Below are 22396 nucleotides of genomic sequence, written 5' to 3'. Positions count from 1 at the left end.
ATGATCCTTGATTATACCTCTATCATAACCATTGCCTAGAAACTTATTTTCTACTTTATGCTGATGACATTATTATTGCCAGTAACAATGAAACTGATATGTGGAGTTTAGAACAAAACCTGTCAAGAAAATTTGAGATGCAAGAACTAGAAAATATGAGTCGATTTTTATGTATTAGTGTTAAAATTACAACAGAATGACTTTATTTAAATTGAAATGTTTTAATTAAATTTAGAATACAATATTGTGAAAGATCAAGAATTCCTATAAATAATACTTTGAATGGAGTTAAAACTGAAACAAACCTGATTCTCAATTATTAGGTTGCGTGTTGTATGCGACTTTATAAAATCTACAATATTAATTTTCGTATTTTTTTTTTTTGATAAAACGAGTGAAACTAAAATATGAAGAAATTCTTTCTGCTTTTGAGAAATAGTCTGGAATAAGCTAAAGTATATTGGTTTCAGAATGATGTGTCGCATATAAAATCTTATTCAAACAACCTTGTTTCTGAAAATGTCCATTTTTCAAATCACACCCAATATCATTTTTATTCACTGCATGGATTTTTCATTCTGCACAGTTCACTAAGAAATTATCGTATAGATTTCAGTATAATAAAGAAAGAAATGTGTACTGTAGTATAATTTACTTAACATTCAAGTAGATTTAATAGTCGTCTTTTGAATATTTAGTTGTTTACGAACACAAGTCACGATTTTCTACAGTTACTTTCAATATTTGAGAACAGGTATTACGACGAAAATGTCTTCAAATACTTCGTACGGGTTTGTAGGGGAAAATGTAACAACTTCTTGGTTATATGCAGTCAACTTGGAAGATGCAAATTGGGTTATTACTAGTTCATTCATGATATTTACAATGCAAACTGGTAAGTATGTCATATTACTTTGATTATTAAGTTATTTTGTCAAAGAGATGTTCTCCAACTGTTGATTTGCCGTTAGTGCAGTTTATTGAGATAAAAAGTTTTCTGTGGTATTGTATATCCGACTCGAAATTCTTGTTTCCATGTAAATTATGTAGATCCAAACTACGCTTATCGTTTATACTTCTTGAAAATTTGGTTATTATGCTGTACTCGTAAATTGAATAAACAGGTGTAGACAACAGAAGCGATTAACACGAGATCCTCAATACTCACTACAGACACTCACTCTACCACTTGGACAATACGTGAAATTATAGGACGTTAAACAGATCTCGATCATAAACTTAATTGAACAAATATTTATAGATAAAACACTTAATTTTTACTGTACAGCTAATAATCAGTATACGGTTGACGCGAATTCAGTAATAAAAAAAATGTTTGGTGATTACAAAATATAAGGATTAAGCAATTGATTCAATGTCTATTAGGGTATTTGAACTGTATAACACCTTCTCCTCCAAAATAACCAAACAATAATCAGTACTGTGCAAGATTATAGAAATACAGTCCAAATACTGATAATTTGAAGGTTTTAACTTTCTTCAAGTATTGGTGTCAATCCTTGCGAAGATATTTCATTCATCTCTATTAATAATATTTTTTAGGAAAATGTTTGTTTCAATTATTTTTATATTTAGTTCTAATGCGTTAGAAAATTATTTGGAAGCAAAATTGAGTAATAAAAACATGAAGCTAATGACATTATAATCGAATCCATATCTGAAACTTTAAATATATCGGTTTTTGCCAAAGGGCTGGGAATAGTCAATGTCGTTTTTGTCTCCGCATTTGAGGATTATTTACGAAAAGAGAGCAGAATTTAGAGATTTTTCTGAAATGCCTAGTTTCATCCAAAGCCATACTCTTATTATTGTCGAGTATTTTACTCAAAATTCGGTTATCTTCACTTAATGTAAAATCGGGATCGGAGTTTGCTTTTGCTATAACTGATATAGCATCAATATCTTCGGATTCTCTGTGTTTGTTTTTGAATTTAGAAGGGTAATAAGGTTTCATATAAATTGCGTTGAGTACTATTTTAAATAATGCATCGGTAACGTAATTTTCTTCGCCTTTTTTGTATTTTATTTTATTTGAAAATCAAATTATTTTAGTTATAATTTCTTCTTATTAAACGTTGATTGGATTCTTTAAAAGAACGTAGCCAGACGGAATGGCTTATGGTCAGTTTCAATAATGAATTTTTTACAATATCAATATGGTCGGAAGTTTTCACCAGTATATCTATCTAGTATAGCTAAAAGTTCTTTTTCGATTGTACCATAGTTTCTTCCAGCTGAATCAAGTGTTTGAGAGTAAATTGCTATAGGATGAGAATCTTGTGAAAGTACACTACCTAGAACGATATTAGAAGCGTTAAGTTAACGTAAATGTTTTTGTATAATCGCGATATGCTGAAATTGGACAATTACAAAGTTGTTTATACTTTTGAAAAGCATTGATATATTCTTATTCATTCGAATCTAATTTAGTTCTTTCTTTAATATATCTATTTATCGGCTAGGTTACTTTGACGACACTCTGTTTGAATTTGCGATAATATGAGAGCATACCAAGAAATGATTTTATTTGTTTTTCATTCCTAGGTGAAGGATAACTATGAATTGATTCGATTTTATCTAGATTTAGTGAAAAACCATTGGTTTTTAACACGGCCTGAGAAGGCTTCTTTTTTTCTAAAGAATTCAGACTTATCTAATTAAACTGTCAATTTCTATTTTTATAATTCACTAAATATTTGTTTTATTTGTTGTATATGGCCTTTTTTTGAAATTTTGGAAAGATAAACATGATTTATAGAAAATAGGACGAAGAAGTGTGACCATGACATGTTGAAATATTACAGAAGCGTTTTTTAAACCGAATGGCATATGTATATTCGTCGTAGCTATTATCTACCGTGAAAGTAGTTTTTTTCAATTTGGTGAGAACCTGGTGTTAAATCTAAAGTAGAAAAATGATTACTTCGACCAAGATTGTCGCTTAATCGAAGCGAGGAAAGGGGTATTCTTCAAAAGTTTTTTCATTCAATCTCCGATAGTAGGAAAGTTGTACGGTTGTCTGATAATTTCATTATCTAAGAGTTTCTGAATCTGATTTGAAATTTTCTGTTTCAAATTATAGGGGTATTAACATGATTTTGCGATAAATGGGTATATTATCGACGGGTCCAATTTAATGTTTAACTAAGTGAGTAAATTTAAGTCTGAATTTTCATTCATATTTTTGAATTTTTTGTAAAGAGAAATTATCTTTTTCTGCTCGATTAATGTGATCTGCATCTGCATCTTGTTTTTGTATTTTCAACAAGTGTCCAATCTTCATTTTGTTTCTGGTTTTTCAGTTTGGGGAATTGGTGGTATACTTGCTTGTTCATGATAGTATTACTCTTAGAATATAGGGTTACCTTGGTATTACTGATTCTGTTCATTTATAATAAATTTCTGATAATGAGATATATACGCCTCTGGTTGATGTGGAAGTATTCCTGTTGTTGTCGATTGTTGACCTTGATTCATATAGGTTGGTTGTGTTTCATTAACAAACAATTTTTTTTATTTTTCACCGTTTTAAGATTTTAATATATCTTTAAAAGCGGAACTTTTATTAGTCTAATGAAATTGTTTTTACTAATGTTTTTACTGAAACTGCTAAGCTGACTAACAGCAAACCGACATACTCTTTGGATCTTGAATGATTTTGATTTTAAAGGAGTCTTTGATATAATTATCATTGTTATAATCATAAGATTTTGTCAAAATTTCAGTTAACCACTTAGTAAGAGGTTCACTCGGAGTGTTAATTGATTCTACAACGGGTCTTGCTGATAGAGTAAGCTTATGAATTTTTGTTCAACCATAGAATTTAGCAGAAATATCTTCTGAGTGTATTTGTCAATTATTTTTTGTGGATAATTTTTTTTATTAATTCATTTTGATTATTAGTGGTTTTGATAGTTCTTTATACGATGTATTATTGTCTTCCACAGCAATTCTTATTTAATTGGTGTTATTAATATTTATTATTGTTATACTTTTATAGACATTTTTATATTTGACTTGACCATACTTTTCAGTCTATGGATACATAAGTATTCGGAAGGTCGAAAATAATTGAGTTAGTATAATTTCTTATTCCTTAGACCTCCAATACATGTTTATTCTTCTAAATGTTCTTGATTTTAGGTTTCTTCTCTTTTAAAATTAGTTTTTTCTCGCCAATAATATTATGAGCGGTTTTTTATTAGGAACGTGGCAAGGAAACACCAAAGTGGACTCAATATATTTTCCGAGCTTTCAGTTATTTATGTATTCATCGTCTGGGAAAGAAATGATTAAGATTTCCGGTCACTTTTGATATTATTAAAACTTGTGAAAACTTTTAAAATCATAGAATTCAACATTCAATTTATATTAGGATAGTAGCAAAAAAATTAGATGCGTCGCAAAAGCCAAAATTCCGACTTGTTGCGGACTAAATGCAATCACAATTGGAGATCGTTATGCATTACCGGACATTACAACGTTACTAGATAAGCTTGGACGTTGTCAATATTTTACGATTTCAGATCTCGCCTCTAGTTTTCATCAGATCGAGATCGAGGAAGATATTCCAAAAACAGCTTTTAACATAGAAAACGGGCACTATGAATATGTGCTGATGCCGATGGGTTTGAAAGGAGCTCCTTCGACATTTCAAAGAGTTATAGACAATATATTAAGAGGTATACAAAACGAGAAATGTTTGGTATACCTTAACGATATAATTCTGTTCATTATCAGTTTAGATGAGCACCTTAACAACCTAAAGGAAGTTTATAATAGACTAAGAGAGTCCAATTAAGAATTGATAGATCCGAATTTTTACGAAAAGAAGTAGCATATCTTGGCCACATTGTAACGTCAGAAGGTGTAAAACAGAAAAAAATCTTGCAATTCAAAAATTTCCTATACCAAAGATATATTTTTCAAAATTAACTAAACCATTATCAAAGAGATAAAAAAGATGCAGTTATCAATATAAAAGATCTGTTAATAAATGAGCCAATACTTCAATATCCAGATTTCACAAAACCTTTCAACTTAACCCCTTTGGGTGCTGTTCTAAGCCAAGGGAAAATAGGCTCTGACCTAAACGACTCCAGTTAATATTCTCACTCAAAGATCCAAGCTCAAAGCTTGTTAGATGCCGCTTGCAACTTGAAGAATATGTTCACAATATTGCTTACAAAAAAGGACTTCAAACACTTATAGTGTTTATCTCGAATTCAAATAAATATTAACGAAGCAGAACCACAGAAACTTCAGTGTTTAAGAATTTATTAGATTATATGGACAAATTTAAAAAAGTGTTATCAGAATGCTTTGATGATAATGAATCTTTAATAGCTGGAACAGATAACGATATTGAGAGTAATGTAGATAATGATGACCGTCTTACTGTTCATACAAATCAAAATAATCCGGTAATAAATACATCAATTTCAGATTCCGCGGTAAATGTTGGTAATAATATTTTCAGAAGTAAATTCTGAGCTAGCCGCACCGCACCTACTATAATAAAACTTTATGAAACTAAACAAAATTATTTTACCATCATCTGGAAACAATTTTGAGCAAGATGTCATTAATTTTTTAAAAGAATGTTTACTACCTAAAGTCGAATATGTTGTTTAAATCGAAGATCCTATTTGATGAAAATTCTGTTATAGATGACTCATTAAAAACGCATAAAAAATTCATTACACAGCATCCAGAATCAAATGAAATCGTTGAAAGATTTCATTTGACAATTATTAAACACATAAGACTTTTAAACAATCAAAAACATACAAAAAATGAGTCTATCGAAAATAAAATAATTTACGCACTATTAGCTTATAATTTAGTATTCATTCTGTAACAATTTCGAAACCTAAATAGTAACACATCTTTTCATATAGAAATAGATCAACGAATAGTTGATGATTATGTTGAGATTATGGATTAGATAATGGTGTATTTATGAGAAAACTAGATACGTTATCAATTGGAAGATTATTTTATTTCTATTAGAGTTTCGGAGGTATGTCCTTACAATGTTGATGATCGGAGAGAACATTTTACCTGCTCAATTGAATAGTTTAGGTTTTCACCCTTTTAATGCATTCGTGACGACAAACCGGTTTTTGTTGAGTTACCTGGTTAGTTATGATACATGTTACATACCGTTCGAAAGAATATTAACTAGAGAAGTTTTTAAAAACATTTGTAAATGCCATACACTGTATTTTTTTTATTATTACCATCTGAAGTTGACATAAGGATGATTTTTTTTCGATTTATGAAAGTTTGATACTTCACTTATTATTTCTTTTTGAATAGTTTGTATGAAATTATGATTAAATCTGAATAAGGTAAGACTACACTAACAAATGACATCATTTTTTAACATTTCAATAATTGAAGTTTTTATACAAAAAATGGAGATTTTCTAGAAAAATAGAAAAAAAATTATTACTCATTAAACTTATGGCAAAATGTTGTTTAAGTAGGCGCAACACGTAGCCAACACCATCACCTATCGACCATTTTCCTATGGCTACTCACCCTCCAAACACCCAGTATATTATTTGTTAAGGTTAAAATGTGTTCAACACATGTTTTAAATTAGAAAACTTCACTTCCGTAATCATAGTGTAATCAATATTATAAAAGTGCAATATCTTAAAAGAGAAGGATTTTTGCATTCAATATTCTCACACGTCCTCTAAAAATCTCTTTCATTCATAAGTTAAACTAGTTAAAAACCACATTTCTAATATTAATCGACATACCTTCCGTTAACTCTTTGTCTGGGACGGTTATTATCAACCGCTTATATAGTGATTCATCTTGCCTTCACGATAAGGGAAACCTAGAAAAAACCTTATCAGTTCAAAAATAGAAAAAATTACAGTTATAATATTATATCTAGATACTATTTATTAAGCCTAATCATTTTTGCTCTCAACTCTAGGAATTTGACCTTTGGTATTGGCTTCGTCAGCATATCTGCAATTTTCTCACCTGATGAAATATGTTTAACAATTATAGTCTTTTTCTCACATTGTTCTCGAGAGAAATGATATTTGATGTCAATATGTTTGAATCATTTGTGGTTTGCAGAATTATTAGATATGCTAATACATCCATTGTTATCTTCATGTATTAAGATAGGTTATTTGGTTTCAAGGTTTATATCTGATGCTAAAATCTATCAAATAACTTAAATAAATAATCCGTTGTATCCTTCCTCTTAGAGTATAGGTCAGGATTTTCATTATTGTTTCCTTCCCAATCAGAGTCCATTTATCCTGTAAACATATTATCATATGTTTTCTTCACATGTTTTAAGTCTATAGTACATATATATATATATGTACTATATATATATATCCATTCCACCGATAGCAATTTTTGAATGCGCTGAGTAGTTAATATCTGGTGCATATTCAAAGGCAAGCCGAACGAATGATGCACGTGTTAATGAGCGGCTGATCCGTTGCCTTTGTCGATCTAGTACTCGTACTGTAGCTATGTTTCGTTCTCGTGCCGCTCTTGTTCTCGTAATATTCTGTCGCAGACGTTCGTCACGCTGTTCTTGAGATTCTTGTGCACGACTTTCTGCAGTCCTGATTCTTTGAGCTGCATTTCTTGTTTCGATTTGTTCTGGTAATTGCTGAGCTCAGATAATTTTGACTGTCAAATAATAATGTCAAATGCCACCGAAAAAATCTAACCTCAACAACACGTTTGCGTCGTGCCTCTCTGGTGCACGCGTTGTTGAGGTTAGATTTTTTCGGTGGCATTTGACATTATTAATTTTAACAGATAATTTTGACTGTCAAATAATAACAGACGAATAATTAGCAATAAATTAAAATTGCGACTATAATTTGAGATTTAAACTATCCTATCTCTCAAGTTGGATCGAACTGCACATGGTGTGCAAATTTTATTATAATCGGTTAAGTGGTTTAGGAGTCCATTGAGGACAAACATTGTGACACGAGATTTATATATATTAAGATATATATATATATATATATAATAGTAAGCAGATATATGAATTAAAATAACCAAGAAATGAGGGAATGTTTAAAACGAGTATTTAGGTACTATATATATATATATATATATATATATATATATATATATATATATATATATATATATATATATATATATATATATCATAATATTGCTTTAATATATGTGCTAGTGTTGTTTCTTCATTTTGTCTAGTAGCCCTAATAACTGAGAAGAGTTTTACCTCTTTTAATTTAAAATTAAATTAGTTCTTTCGAACTCCTAGTAGTTTTGCTACACTTTTTTGCTCAAAGATATTGTATAATACAGTAAAAATTTGTTTTTTTGACAATGCCCGTTTCGCATAACTTAAATACGAATGGGACAAATATTCAATTAACACATTTTTCGCGGTTGATTCTGATTTCTTCCACTTGTTTCCACTGGTTTCGGTTTATCCATGAATCACTTCAAGTTCTCTTAAAAGACTACGGATTCTAAACTTTCACGCATTATAATTTTCACCATCAGAAGGTTGAATATTTCTTTTCGATTTTAAAGTACCCATACTGTTTGTGGAACAATAATTTCAATAATTGGAAATAGTTATTTTCACTGAAAATAACTTCTGGTAATATAGGGGATATTGAAGACCCCATTGGTGTTCCCAAAAATTTATTTATAATTTTTATTATTACATATAACAATACACATGTATTGTTAAAAATGAATGTTACTAATTCTGAATCTGAGCTTTTTTATTAAGTTTGTAGTTTTCACTTATATGGTACATTTATGTTTTAAGGCATGTATTTAAGTAAACATTAGTGAATAAGAATATTACATCCAATCCTAATAATACATAATTCGGTGGTAATATCATATAATTAAAAGTTTCTTTGATTTTAAAGGAGTCTTTTATATGACAATCACTGTGATAATCTTGAGAGTTAGTCAAAATTTCAGTTAACCAATTTGTAAAGGAGTTCAAAGGAAGTGTTAATTGATGCTACAATGGGTCGAGCTTTTAATTAACTGGAACTGTGTTTTTAAAAACTAACTTTATTTCTGACATAAATTCTACCAACAACTTCAATTACAAGACTGATATTTTTTATTACAATCGTGAATTAAATAATCTTTTAGTAAACACAAACTAAGCAATTCTACAATAAAATAAGTTCTTAATCAGCACAATATACTGTCCACCTAAGGGCAATGGCGTAGGTGACACCTCCCCCTTTAGAAGGAAGCTTCTCCTGGAAGCTGAATCCCATCTTCCACAAGAAGGCCAATATCAATGCTATATAAAGAAGAATAGTCCAAATACTGGGTATGTGAAAATTAATGTTTTCCGTGAATATTGGCATTACCAGTTGATTTGAAATATTCTTTAATTTTAACCTTTTTAAATCAATCTTCATTGGAGAAACGTGTAATTGATTTAATTTCAAATTTAATTCATTTATTACAAAAGGTTGTCTAAACGTTTTTTGTTGAAATATTAACTCTTGGTTCCATTTTCTTGCTTACATTTTATGATTAATTTTTCTTCTACGAGAAATATTGCCAAAAATTGATTTATCTCCGGAATAATTTCAATGTCATTCTTAATTATTTCAATTTTTGTATATTGACAATATGTAGAATTTCCTGCTAGCAATATGTTTTTTTCGCATCCATAATTATTATTGTCTTGCAAATGGTTAGGACATTGAAAAATATTGCTGCGAGTACAAATGTCATTTAGAGGTTTAATGACATTATTTGATTTAAGTGAAAATTTTGAATTAGGTATTGATGTTACGTATTCTGATTCAATTTCTGTAGGTATAGGTAACATATAAAAAAGATTAAATAAAATATCATAGTTAATGGGTGTCGATAAAAAATATTGTATTTGATTATTTTCTACTTTACAAACTACGTCTATGACGGCTTCAAATTCTAAAATATTTTTATGTTTTAATTCAAAGGGTAATTCCGCTTGGTAATAATAATGCACTTTTTGCAACTCTACAAATAAATTGATTTTTAGTTCCATCTAGTCCTCTATGATTAGTCTTACCTTCGTGGTAATTTTGAATTACTTCTTTAATTTCATTTAAAGGAACATCTATTAATTTTTTATTACATTTAACAAAGTCAATTTGAGAATCTTGAAAGTGATTTTGTAGAACGACACTGAATTTTTCATAAATTGGGTCTTCGAAATAAATAAAATATTTAGTTTTTGGTACTATGTATTCTTTCAAGAGATTAATGACATCTTGCTCAAAATTGTTTTTAGATAATTGCACGACAATTCTTTATTTATTTTCATACAGTTTCATAATAGTAGGTACGGCTGGTTCGAAATTTACTTCTGAAAATATTGATTGATTTTTACCAACATTTATCGCTGAATCTGAAATTGGTATACCAACTATAGGATTTTCCTCATTTGTATGAACAGTTATATCTTCGTCGTCATTCTCATAATTATTACTTTCATTATCTGTTTTAACTATTGGTGATACATTATCGTCGGGAGTTGATGAGAGTTTTTTATTAAATTTGTCCATATAAACTAATAATTATTTAGAACATTGAGGTTCTTGTAATTCAGTTTCATTGATATTTATTTGAATTCGGGATAAACAATCGCTATTGGTATTTAAAGCGCCCCTTTTGTATACGATATCATAATCATATTCCTCAAGTTTCAAGCGCCATCCAACAAGTTTTGAACTTGGATCTTTAAGTGAGAATAACCACTGGAGTGGTTTATGATCGATAACTATTGTAAATTTTATGCCAAAAAGTTAGGGGCGGAAGTATTTGGTTGCCCAAACTATGGCAAGAAGTTCTTTCTCGATTACAGAATAGTTGCATTCTGAATCATTTAGGGTTCTGCTGGCGTAAGCCACAGGTAAATCAGAACCTATTTTGCCTTGACTTAGAACAGCACCTAAAGTATAATTGCTGGCGTCTGTGGTAAGGTTAAAGGGTTTTGTAAAATCTGGATATTGAAGTATTGGTTCATTCATCAACAGATTTTTACACATTTCAAAGCATTTGACGTAATCTGAATCGTTTACATTAATAATTGTATCTTTTTTCAGTCTAATAGTTAATGGTTTAGTTAATTTTGAAAAATCTTTTATAAATTTTCGGCAATACCCTAGGAGTCCAAGAAATCCAAGAAAAACAAGAAATTGTTTTGAATTTTTTGGTATTGGAAATTTTTTAATTGCTAAAATTTTATCTGGGTTCGGTTTTACACCTTCTGGCGTGACAACATGTCCTAGATATGCTACTTCTTTTCTCAAGAATTCGCATTTATCAATTTGTAATTTAAAATTAGAATCTCTTAATCTATTGAATACTTCTTTTAAATTTGTGATGTAAACTGGTACTGAACACAATTATATCAGCAAGGTACACCAAACATTTTTCGTTCTGTATACCCATTAGGATATTGTCCATGACCCTTAGAAAGGTTGAAGGAGCTCCTTTCAGACCCATGGGCATACGCACATATTCATAGTGTCCATTTTCTATATTGAAGGCTGTTTTCGGAATATCGTCCTCAGCCATTTCGATTTGATGGAAACCAGAAGCGAGATCTAATGTTGTAAAATATTGACAACGTCAAAGTTTATCTAGTAACGTTGTAATATCTGTATTTCGATAGTCAACAACGAGTCGAAACTTCGGCTTTTGAGAAGCATCTAGCTTCTTTGGGACTATCCAAATGTTGCTAGACCATGGAGAATTGGATGGTCTAATAATATTATCACTTAACATTTTTCGTATTTGATTTTGAATTTCCGTTTGGTGAATTTCAGGGTACCTGTATGATTTTGAATAAATAGGTATTTCATTAGAAGTTCTAATGTGATGTTTTATTTTACTTGTGAAGGTGAGCTGATTTCCTTCAACATGAAAAATATCACTATACTCTTTAATTAATTTCAATACGGCTTGTTTCTCTTCGGAATTCATATGTTCAGTTCTAACTTTCGAAACATCAAATTTAACATTTTCACAATAAATTTCATTATAATTTGGGTTGAGGGTTTGTTCGTTTTCATTGAATGTCTCAACACTAATAGAGGGGCTTAAATCTACTCGAAAGTTGGATTCTGAAGGATTTAAAATTGTACATAAAGCTATATTATTTTCAACTTTTGTTAAACATTCAGGGATTTCTAATTTCCCAATTCGTGTATATGGTATAATAACATTACCATTTTTTACATTTTCGATATTTAATTTAATTACTTTTTCACTACGTGGAGGCACTACTATACAATTCGTTGATCCAGTTTTAATGTCAAAGTAATTCAATTTAATTTGACTATAAGGAGTCATAAGCAAATTATTATTTAAATCCATAATTGCATTAAGTATTTTTAAATTATCCAATCCTAACAAACATTTTAGGGATTGGAATGAGTGTGCAGAAATTTTGTTGACTGCCACCAAAGGCAGATTTTACATGGAAAGTTTTTTTGACATAAGATTTTTTGAAATATTTCTCAGCAACTGCTCGTGTCACAAAGGATCTTGTGCTACCAGTATCAATTAAAACCTTAAGATTTTGTTCTGGAAAAATTATATAGGGTAACACGCTTCCTGAATTATTTAAGTTTAACAATTCGATTATGTTTGGATTTATTTTGAGGTTGGGGTCTAGATGTATTTCTTGTAGACATACTCATTGGAGTTGGATTAGGAAATCTTTGGTTCTGGTTGGGTTTAAAGACGTTTTGACCATTATTAGAAAAGTTTGTATTATTCCTATTAGAAGGGATATAAGAAGTTGATGGACGATTTTGTGGGTTTGATGCGGAATTTCGATTAGTATATTGATAATTCAGCATAGAATGCCTAGGAGGTGGCTCCTTATATGCCACATTATTTTGGAAATTGGTTTTATCTTCATATGAATTATTTTGCGTATTCAAATATGAAAAAATCGGATGATTATTCCGGGTCATATAAACTTGAAAATCATTTGTAAGTACATTTAAAGCAATATTCAAATTTTCTGGATTTTTCGTACGCATTAATGTGCCTAAAGGTTCTTTTAAACCGCGTAGCAATACTCTGAGAGCCAAATTTTTAAAGTAATTACCCTAAATTAAATATTCACTAACATTAGAATGTGTCGTGAGATAAGAAATTTGAAGGTTTAATAAATGTTGAATTCTATTATAAAATTCGAAAGACGTTTCATTACCTTGTTTCATTTCTGAAAGTTCTATATTTAAAGTGTAAATATCTCTTTTGTCAGCGTAAGTATTAAGAAGTGCATCTTTTAGATTTTCCCAAGTTCTTATCGTACAAGAAGAAATGTTTATGGCTGCTTCACCTTTTATTTTTGCTAAGATGCTGTTCATCAAATATTTGTTTTGAAAATCCCCTACATCCACAGTATTATAAAACTTACTAATTTCTCTGAAATTTTTATAAACCTAGGAAGTAATACATTGTTTCCATCAAATTCGGGTATCATATCAAGATACTCTTTTTTTAAAATAGGTAATTGTGGAGTAGTCATTTTATTAAAATTATTCGTAGAAAAAAGTTTTGATGATGCTAAGTTAAATTTTATTTTAGTATTAACAGAGTTTGAGCCTGAATTTGAGTTAATTGAATCAGAATTTGAGTCAGAATCGTCAGATGTGTCAAGTAAATAATTAATATTTCCTCTATATGACATTAAAAACACTTACAGCAATAGAATAAAGATCCTTTCCATTGGCTCGGACTGCACAGGAACAACCAATATCCTCTTGATTCTTCCGGTTTCTGGCACAACACAGATCTTCTAGTTGAGTTACTCAGTTCGCCCAACTAAGAGTTCCAATAATTTAACTTTACTTGTTCGAATAGTCAACAAATCGTAGAAACGAACCGAATGTTATATGCTTTAACTTTCGATTGACTATCCTACTGACTGCGCCACTTAACTTTTAATTAACTGGAACCGTGTTTTTAAAAACTAACTTTTTTCTGACATAAATTCTACCAACAACTTCAATTACAAGACTGATATTTTTTATTACAATCGTGAATTAAATAATCTTTTAGTAAACACAAACTAAGCAATTCTACAATAAAATAAGTTCTTAATCAGCACAATATACTGTCCACCTAAGGGCAATGGCGTAGGTGACCCCTCCCCCTTTAGAAGGAAGCTTCTCCTGGAAGCTGAATCCCATCTTCCACAAGAAGGCCAATATCAATGCTATATAAAGAAGAATAGTCCAAATACTGGGTATGTGAAAATTAATGTTTTCCGTGAATATTGGCATTACCAGTTGATTTGAAATATTCTTTAATTTTAACCTTTTTAAATCAATCTTCATTGGAGAAACGAAATTCATTTAATTTCTTATTTCTAAGACCTTTTAATATTGTTTATGTTTCTAGATTTTCTTGCTTTTAGGTTTAATAATTTTCAAAAGATAGAAATAAATTGACGTTTAGACTTCTCTTTAAGTCTTTTTAAGCAGTTTTTGTGTTTCGAATAGATGATCATTTAGTTTCAGGATCTGATAGTTGGATAGATCTATCAGCCAAACTTATTATCAATTAAATTAAATTAAATTAAATTAAATTAAATATCTTGAGGACCAAGTTGGCTTCATATACCATTCTGTTCTTATGTTATTGTTAATTTTATATAATGTGACCTTAATTGTGAATTGAAGTTTTCAATGATAAAAATTCAATTTTTTATTTATATTTTCAATTTGATTCTTTGGTACGGCAGTAATGCGTTCGTCAACATATCGGAATAAGAATGGAATATTTATATGAAGTTTGTTTAGGATAGTTTCTTCAAGATCTTCCATTATTAATTGTGCTACCGCACTTGAAATGGAAGTCCCCACACCACAACCATCAATTTGTTTGTAAATTTAATTTTCACATTTGAAATATGTTGTAAGTGTGAGTTCAATAGTTTTTATAAATTCATTTTGAGGTATTTCCATATATTCTTTAATTTTGTCCCATTTTTAATTAATATCATTTTCACAATATTAATAGGAATATTTGTATAGAAAAAAAACCAAATATAACGAATTAATTACATATTCGTTAGGAATTTTTATACTTTTGATTTTTTCTTTGAAATCCCATGTGTTTTTGATATAGTATTTGTTTTCATCTAAAATTTGTTTCAAAATATTTTTCAAATGATTAGATAATGGATAAGAGGGGTGTGAATACTTAAAACTATCGATCGAAGGGGAATGTCAGGTTTGTGCAGTTTTGATAAACCATATATTTCAAGAGGCATTGGGAATTTTCAATTTTTTTGCATCTGATAGCGAAATAAAAAGTTGGAGCTCCCAAGATCGAACTAGATCATTATTTTTCTTTTGACAAGAATTCGTCGGGAATTGTTTGATTTTTTTGTAAGTTGTCTTATCGTTCAATGATTTTATCATTTGATTATTATAATCTCCTGATTTCATAATAACAGTTTTAATAGTATTATCTGCTTTCAAAATTTTGAGATTTCTATTTTTATTTATGAATTCTTTGGTTTCAGTTATATTTTGAGGTTTGATATTGGTCTGTTGTTGTTTGTTTTCCAATTTATTTTTGAAATTAGTGATAATATTACAAGTATCAGATCTTATTTTATTTTGAATTTCGTTATTTAGATGATTGGTGTTGCATTAAATATTTCATAAGATATTTTTCACAAGTAATTCTTTGTCAATAGAAATATTTTTTGCAAAATTGGGACCTAAAGATAAAACTTCTTTCACTTCATTTGGTGTGACAGTATCAGTTAAATTTTCTATCCATTTTGATTTTATTCGTATTTTCAGCAATAGGTTGTTGTTTCAATTTTCTCAATATTTTTTCCTTTGCACTATCATAAAGTGATTCAGTTCGTTCTCGATATGTTTCTTCAAATTTTTGGAAAATATCAAAAGGAATTACTCCATTTATTTTAACTGTTATGGTTTTGAATAATTTTTGTTATTTTCTTGTTGGAGTAATTGATTAGGAAAATTAGTGAGAGATTTCATGGAATGGGATTTCAAAGAAAAAATCAAAGTATAAAAATTCCTAACGAATATATATTTATTCCGTTAGATGAGGTTTTTTATATACAAATATTACTATTACAATTGTGAAAAATATATTAATAAAAAAATGGGACAAAATTAAAGAATATATAGAAATACCTCAAAACGATTTTATAGGAGCTATAGAACTTACACTCACTACAACTTATTTCAAATATGGAAATTGAATTTATAAACAAATTAATGGTTGCGCTGTGGGGGCTTCCATTTCAAGTGTTATAGCCAATTGGTAAAGGAAGATCTAAGCAAACTCGATAAAATATTCAATTCACAATCGAGGTCGAGCAAAATAATAAAATCAATTTTGTTGATGTAACAATATATAAAATTAACAATAGCATAAGAACAGAATGCTATAAGAAACCAATTTGGCACTCAAGAAATTTAAACTTTTTCACAAAAATGATCAGAGATAATAAGTGTAGCTATCAGATCCTGAATAGATGCTTAGTTATTCAAAAAGCGAAAACTGCATTGAAAGGAAATAATTATTCTGAAAATTTATGAATAACACATTGTAGAAAAGCCTAAACATATACTACAATCAATTAAAAAACAAAACATCAAAACATAAAATATTTTTCAGTACCATAAGTACAAGCACTTTCCCAACAATTATCAAATTATTTCAATAAATATGATATTACTATAAGTCATAAAGGAAATAATATATTCTCCAAATATTTCACTACTTTAAAATCTAAAACACCAAAAAATCGAAGAAGTAATATTATACAGGGTGATTAATCGAGAATGTCTAATCTCTGAACTGTAGATTCTAGACCTCAAAATATGATGATTCCGCTCAACATGCCTTATGCAAATATTGCTAGTTTCCGAGATACGGGGTTGTTTAAAGTTTAAATTTAAATTTTGATTTTCGCAATAATTTTTTATGTTTCACAATTTCTCTCCGAAAATTGGCAATTTCACGTTTTTTGGCATGAGGAATCATAATTTGCACTCTAATTTAACATTGCTAATAGAGGGCGCTAGTTACACTTGTTTGTTTAATTAAATCAATGTAAACTTTTTTTTGGCTAAACTTACAACTAAAATAATAAAATAATATCAAAAAGCGTTAAATTCTACAAAAAAGTAACTCTCTATGATTCGTGTAACTCAATCGGTTATCGTGTTATTTGCTTCTAAAAAGTTCAATAAATTTAATTTTTTCATAAAAAAATTTTATTATTCCTTAAATATGTAACAATAACAAATTTGTAAACAAAAATAAAAAACTTCAAAGCAAATGCTCAAAATGTCCACCATTTACTTCAGTTAAGAGATCTTTACGAAAGCGGATCATAAAGTGTATTGAAATTATGAAATCGAAATTATGATCAAATACAATATAAACAATATGTATAAAAATTATAAAATCTCTAGTTACAATAATTAATTAAGATTTTCGGTGGTTTTAAATCGTATTCTTGTAAAAAATTTCAAAATTCATAGTTTTCAAAATTCAATAATCAAATTGACGTTGTTAGAAATTTGATTAATTGAAATATATCAACGTCAATTTGAATATTTAATTTTGAAACCTATGTTTCATGAGGATACGATCCAAAACCACCGAAATTCTTAATTGATTATTGTAAGTAGGAATGTTGTTACTTTTATACAATAGAATGCTATATAAATTTATAGATAACGATATATATTCGAAATTTTTGAATAAAAGATATTCTATTCACCCTCAATAGCATAGCATTAGCTCCTGAATTTTGACACAATGAAATTATAATTGTTTTTTATTATAGGATTTGGAATGCTTGAATCAGGTTGCGTTTCTATAAAAAACGAAGTTAATATAATGATGAAAAATGTTGTTGATATTGTTCTTGGAGGTGAGTGAATTTTTATTCATTTTACTCAAATTTTATATTTTAATTTAATTCACGATCATAAAGTCCAAGTAGTAAGACTCAGTTTCAGTGGTTCTAATAGGAAAGTCTTTCTTAGGAAGGAACTGGTGCAATCTGGAATATTTCAAGCATAAATAGATCCGAACCAGGTTTAATGGATCTAGACTTAAACTCATTGCCAATGTCATGGGAGTCATATATAAAACATAGTATCTAATTATTTCACTATAACATCGATATTATGAATAATTCAATTGTAAATAACCATAGAAAACCGTAACGACCGACTATTTAATTTGGTGGAGCTTTTCAGAACAAAAATAATCACAGTTCAAGAACGATATCCAATATAATTTCTGTTCGTCGGTAGTTATAAAAATTAAATAATTTGAACGGATTCATATTTTTTTAAAAAGATCTTTTTATTCAAATACAACAGTATTTTTATTTATGTATTTGGACAGAGTAATGTTCTGTTCAAGATGAAATTTAAGTCTGCTTTCCTTATCGTCTGGTGTGATATTTATAGTGGCGTTCTATCTCAATGAGTTTGTGATTGTGATTCAAGGTCCAAGTTCCTTAACTCTTCCCCCCTTAAGATTGAAACTATGGTGCCCTTAGTGGGACAATCTCTTCTGGAACTGATCTCGAAGACGTCCCCTTTTCTATAAATGAATATTGAAGAAATACTAGAATAATTAAACACAACACTAGAGCAAAATGGTTGACTGTCATGTTATTTCCTTCTTGTAGAGCTTCTAAACTTGGTTGTTTTGGGATTGGTATATCTTGAAGTTTCAAGTTGTTGCGAATTCATGCGTTTGAAAGCAATTGACAGGCATGGTATGAGTCTAGCACTTCTTGGGAACGGGGCATTGGTCTGCTTATAGAGGTTTGGTAATTATGGTGTTTTGTTCCAGGAACGTGTAAACATGATCTTTCACGTCGATCTTAGCAAAATTGCAAATATCGAGTTGTATAGATTATATCTATAGAGATAATCATAGTGACATAAATAGTCTCTGTTTTCTAGGTGCCAACAGTAAAATACCATTTCTCGTTCGAGTAGTACATGCTAAGAGCAGAGCTGCTTTTTTATTTGGAAAAGGAGAAAATATCTGATATAATTTGAATTGGTACTTTCTCAATATTGGAACTTTTAAAATCATTTTTAATTATGAATGTTGGACATATATGTGTAGGGAATTATATCTTTACAAACTTTTCAAAGTTCTAGTTTCGTTTCTTTTTCACTTATCTATCGTTTCCTCCATTTCTATTCTGTTAACTTTAACTAAGTACCAAATAGTTTTTTGTGTCAGCCGACAACATCGCGACGAACCCATTGTTGGAGAAGTTATATAATATAATAATTAGACGAGAAGTGCGTCAGAGTTGGTTAGTTGTTTAGAAGACTGTTTAAGATATTCCGTGAATGAAGAGACGTGCGGATCGTCTAAATCTTAGACTTAGACGATCGATTTTTATGAAATTTTGACTACTTTTAAGGAATACCTCAAAAAGCAAAACCCATATTTTCCGATGTGTGTTTTTGCACTAGGGGTGAGTTCCACCCTAACTATGGAATGTAAATTTTTATTTTGAAAATAATCACTGAAATTGATAGAGGACCAAATTTTGAGAAAAAAATGTTCCTAGCCTTTTTTTATAAAAATCGATAGTTTTTAGTTATGCGCTATTGAAAACTTGAATTTTTCTTGAAAAAAAAACACGTTTCCAATCTATTTTCCATAAATAACTCAAATACTTTTGATTTTATCATATTAATCTTGTGAAAAAACAAAGAGATTATTTTTTTTTAAATTTGCTTTAGCTGTAATACAAACCGAGTCACTTTTCAAGATAATTACATGTAATATTTTTCAAATTACTTTTAAAAGCTTCAAAATGAGGGTTAGTCTAACTAGCATAAAAACTAAGAAAGTTATATCGGAAATAAAATCGATTTATATTTTTATTGTAGAAAAAATCCTCATTTTCACCCTTAGCATTAGTACCCAAATTGCAATAGCAATGTAATCCAGTAATGATTCACTTTATTTAGGTAAAAATAATAATTTCTGGCAGTGTGAACGATTTAGAATGCATAATTTCGAAAAAAATTAAGTTGACAAATCATTTTTGAAATTTTTAAAAATTTCTCATTTTTTACAAAATTTCTAAAAAGCTATAGGATATACATAAAAATTGTTAAGAAACAATAAGATAGTATTTTTTTGTAACAAATAATTTTCTTTTTTTAAATTCTTCGTAACTTCTGAAATAACTGAGATATGGCCTCACAAATCGTATCCTAAAGTATGACTGATACGATTTTCGAACCCCTTAAACAGTGCTCTTCAAAAAATTGAGGGATAAAGAAATTTAAAATAAAAATTTAAACTCATAGGTCTTAAAAGTCCCTATAAATCTACGTTTTGAGCGACTAATTTGCTAGAAAATTAACGGAGATATCCCAAAAAAACTAAATACAATCTAATTTTCTGTCTTAATTCAACATATTTCCAACGTAATTAAATATTATACAAAACTTGTGCATAATTTTTCCATTTTTTGTCATAAGGAATAATTTATAGTTGTTAAAAATTTTAAATACATAATATTAAAATTTAAAAAGATAAAAAAATGTCAATTTGAAATAAATATATTCATAATTGTATAAGTAAATATTTTTCTCTGAAATAGGAAATGATTTATAGGGGTTCTAAATTACGAGTGCAAAATATTCAAGTCAATACAGAAAATAAGTAAATATGTCTTTAAATATTTTTCAATTTTTTTCGAAATAAGGGTTGAAAAATTATGAATACTATATTAAAGCATCGAACAACTTTGGTTCAAACCTTAAAAGTATTTTTATTGATATTCTGCAATAAGGGCGGTAGTTTTCAACCTTAGGAGTAATAAGCAAATATTGTCATAAGGTATGTTTTGAAGATGAGAGTAAGTCCAGCTCAATTCCAAATTTTTATGCAAAACGATGCAGGTTTATGGAAATCGCGGGCAATACCTCATTTTTACCATAGTAGCCTGGACTATGTTAATGTCGTTCGGTAGACATCAAAGTACTTTTTTACTATGTCTTAGAATAATGACTGACAAAATCTTTATACGAAGTATATTCAGCTTGTTAAAAAGAGTATTATGTAGAATCGAAATCGTTCAAATATTGTAAGGCTTTATGCTTCTTTGTGTTTGAGAATGTTGTTTTCCTTTCTACTTCTATTTCTAAGAACATTTCTTATCTAAAACGACTTCTTGTTTCGAAGATATTGAACAAATTGAACCATATAAAACATGCACAGTTGCTGGCTATAAAAGCATTACATTCGGAAGCTTTCTCAAGGTTTCACTGATAGTAGATCGGAAGAATGTGCTGAAAAAGGTAAAAAGTAAACATATTAGTAAATGAAAAATTGTACCGCTAAGGCTCGATTGAATGAGTAAATAAGGTGATATGTTTATAAATAATTTAGAATTGAATGATGTTGATAATAGTGCAAAACATTATATTGTTGAAGAAAATTTAGAGAGTGTGAAGTGGAAAATGATTGAGAACTCAGTGATTAGGAAAATAATGATAATTCAGATTTGCGTTCATGCTTAAAGTTAAAATCAAGTAGGGACTCTTTTGCATTAATATTGAATAGAGTATTCGAATTTTCGATGGAAAAGTGATTACCACATTCGGAAGTGGATAACTGATTTTGAAGAAATTTTATAGGTTAGATAAGGTTAGGTTGATGTGAATGTATTTTTATTGGGTTGTCAAATCTTTGGAGAAATTCATAGAATGTCCTTTATAAAAGATATGTATCGCTAATGAACACCTATTAGGATATAATTCACCAACTGATCACATTATCCATTGGAATCAGATCAATAATATTCCCTAAGCTTATATCTATCATTGTAACATATTTTCAGTGAAACCTGTCATCAAGTTTTTCAATTTAAATTATTTTTAGGTCTGACATACTGGATGTTTGGTTACGCTTTTTCTTTTGGAAGAAGTGAACTAAATAATGGTTTTATTGCTTTGGGAGATTTTTTCATCGACCCTTTGTTGGAAGATCCATTGAAAGGATCAATATATACCGCGTTTTTATTCCAGTTATCGTTTGCAACTACTGCAACAACGATAGTAAGTGGAGCAATGGCCGAAAGGTAATCTTCACCTATTACATGATTTCTTATACAAACCAAAAATCTATACCACATGCAGCAAATGGAAATAGTCTATTTCTAACAATCGCTTACAATATTGTGAAACAAATAGGGAAATATCGTATATATTATTCCAATTTGAATTTGTTTATATTTTATATAAATAATAGTCATTCCATAAACAAATTCTCTTATTCACAATTTTTA

At 29.1% G+C, this 22396-nt stretch overlaps 1 protein-coding gene across 1 annotated transcript in view; it reads left to right on the top strand.

The window, feature by feature from the left end:
- Nucleotides 1-768: 768 nt before the first annotated feature.
- Nucleotides 769-22396, top strand: part of LOC130900287 (putative ammonium transporter 2) — a 151913-nt gene continuing 130285 nt past the window's right edge. The window contains exons 1-3 of the mRNA XM_057810800.1: nt 769-895; nt 17897-17983; nt 21991-22189. Of these exons, the coding sequence (XP_057666783.1) occupies nt 769-895; nt 17897-17983; nt 21991-22189 (413 nt within the window). The remainder of the gene's footprint in view (nt 896-17896; nt 17984-21990; nt 22190-22396) is intronic.

Source organism: Diorhabda carinulata, chromosome 12 (genome assembly GCF_026250575.1).
Source record: "Diorhabda carinulata isolate Delta chromosome 12, icDioCari1.1, whole genome shotgun sequence".
NCBI lineage: Eukaryota > Metazoa > Arthropoda > Insecta > Coleoptera > Chrysomelidae > Diorhabda > Diorhabda carinulata.
The sequence above is the reverse complement of the archived record's forward strand: the minus strand, read 5'-3'. Positions and strand labels throughout refer to the sequence as shown.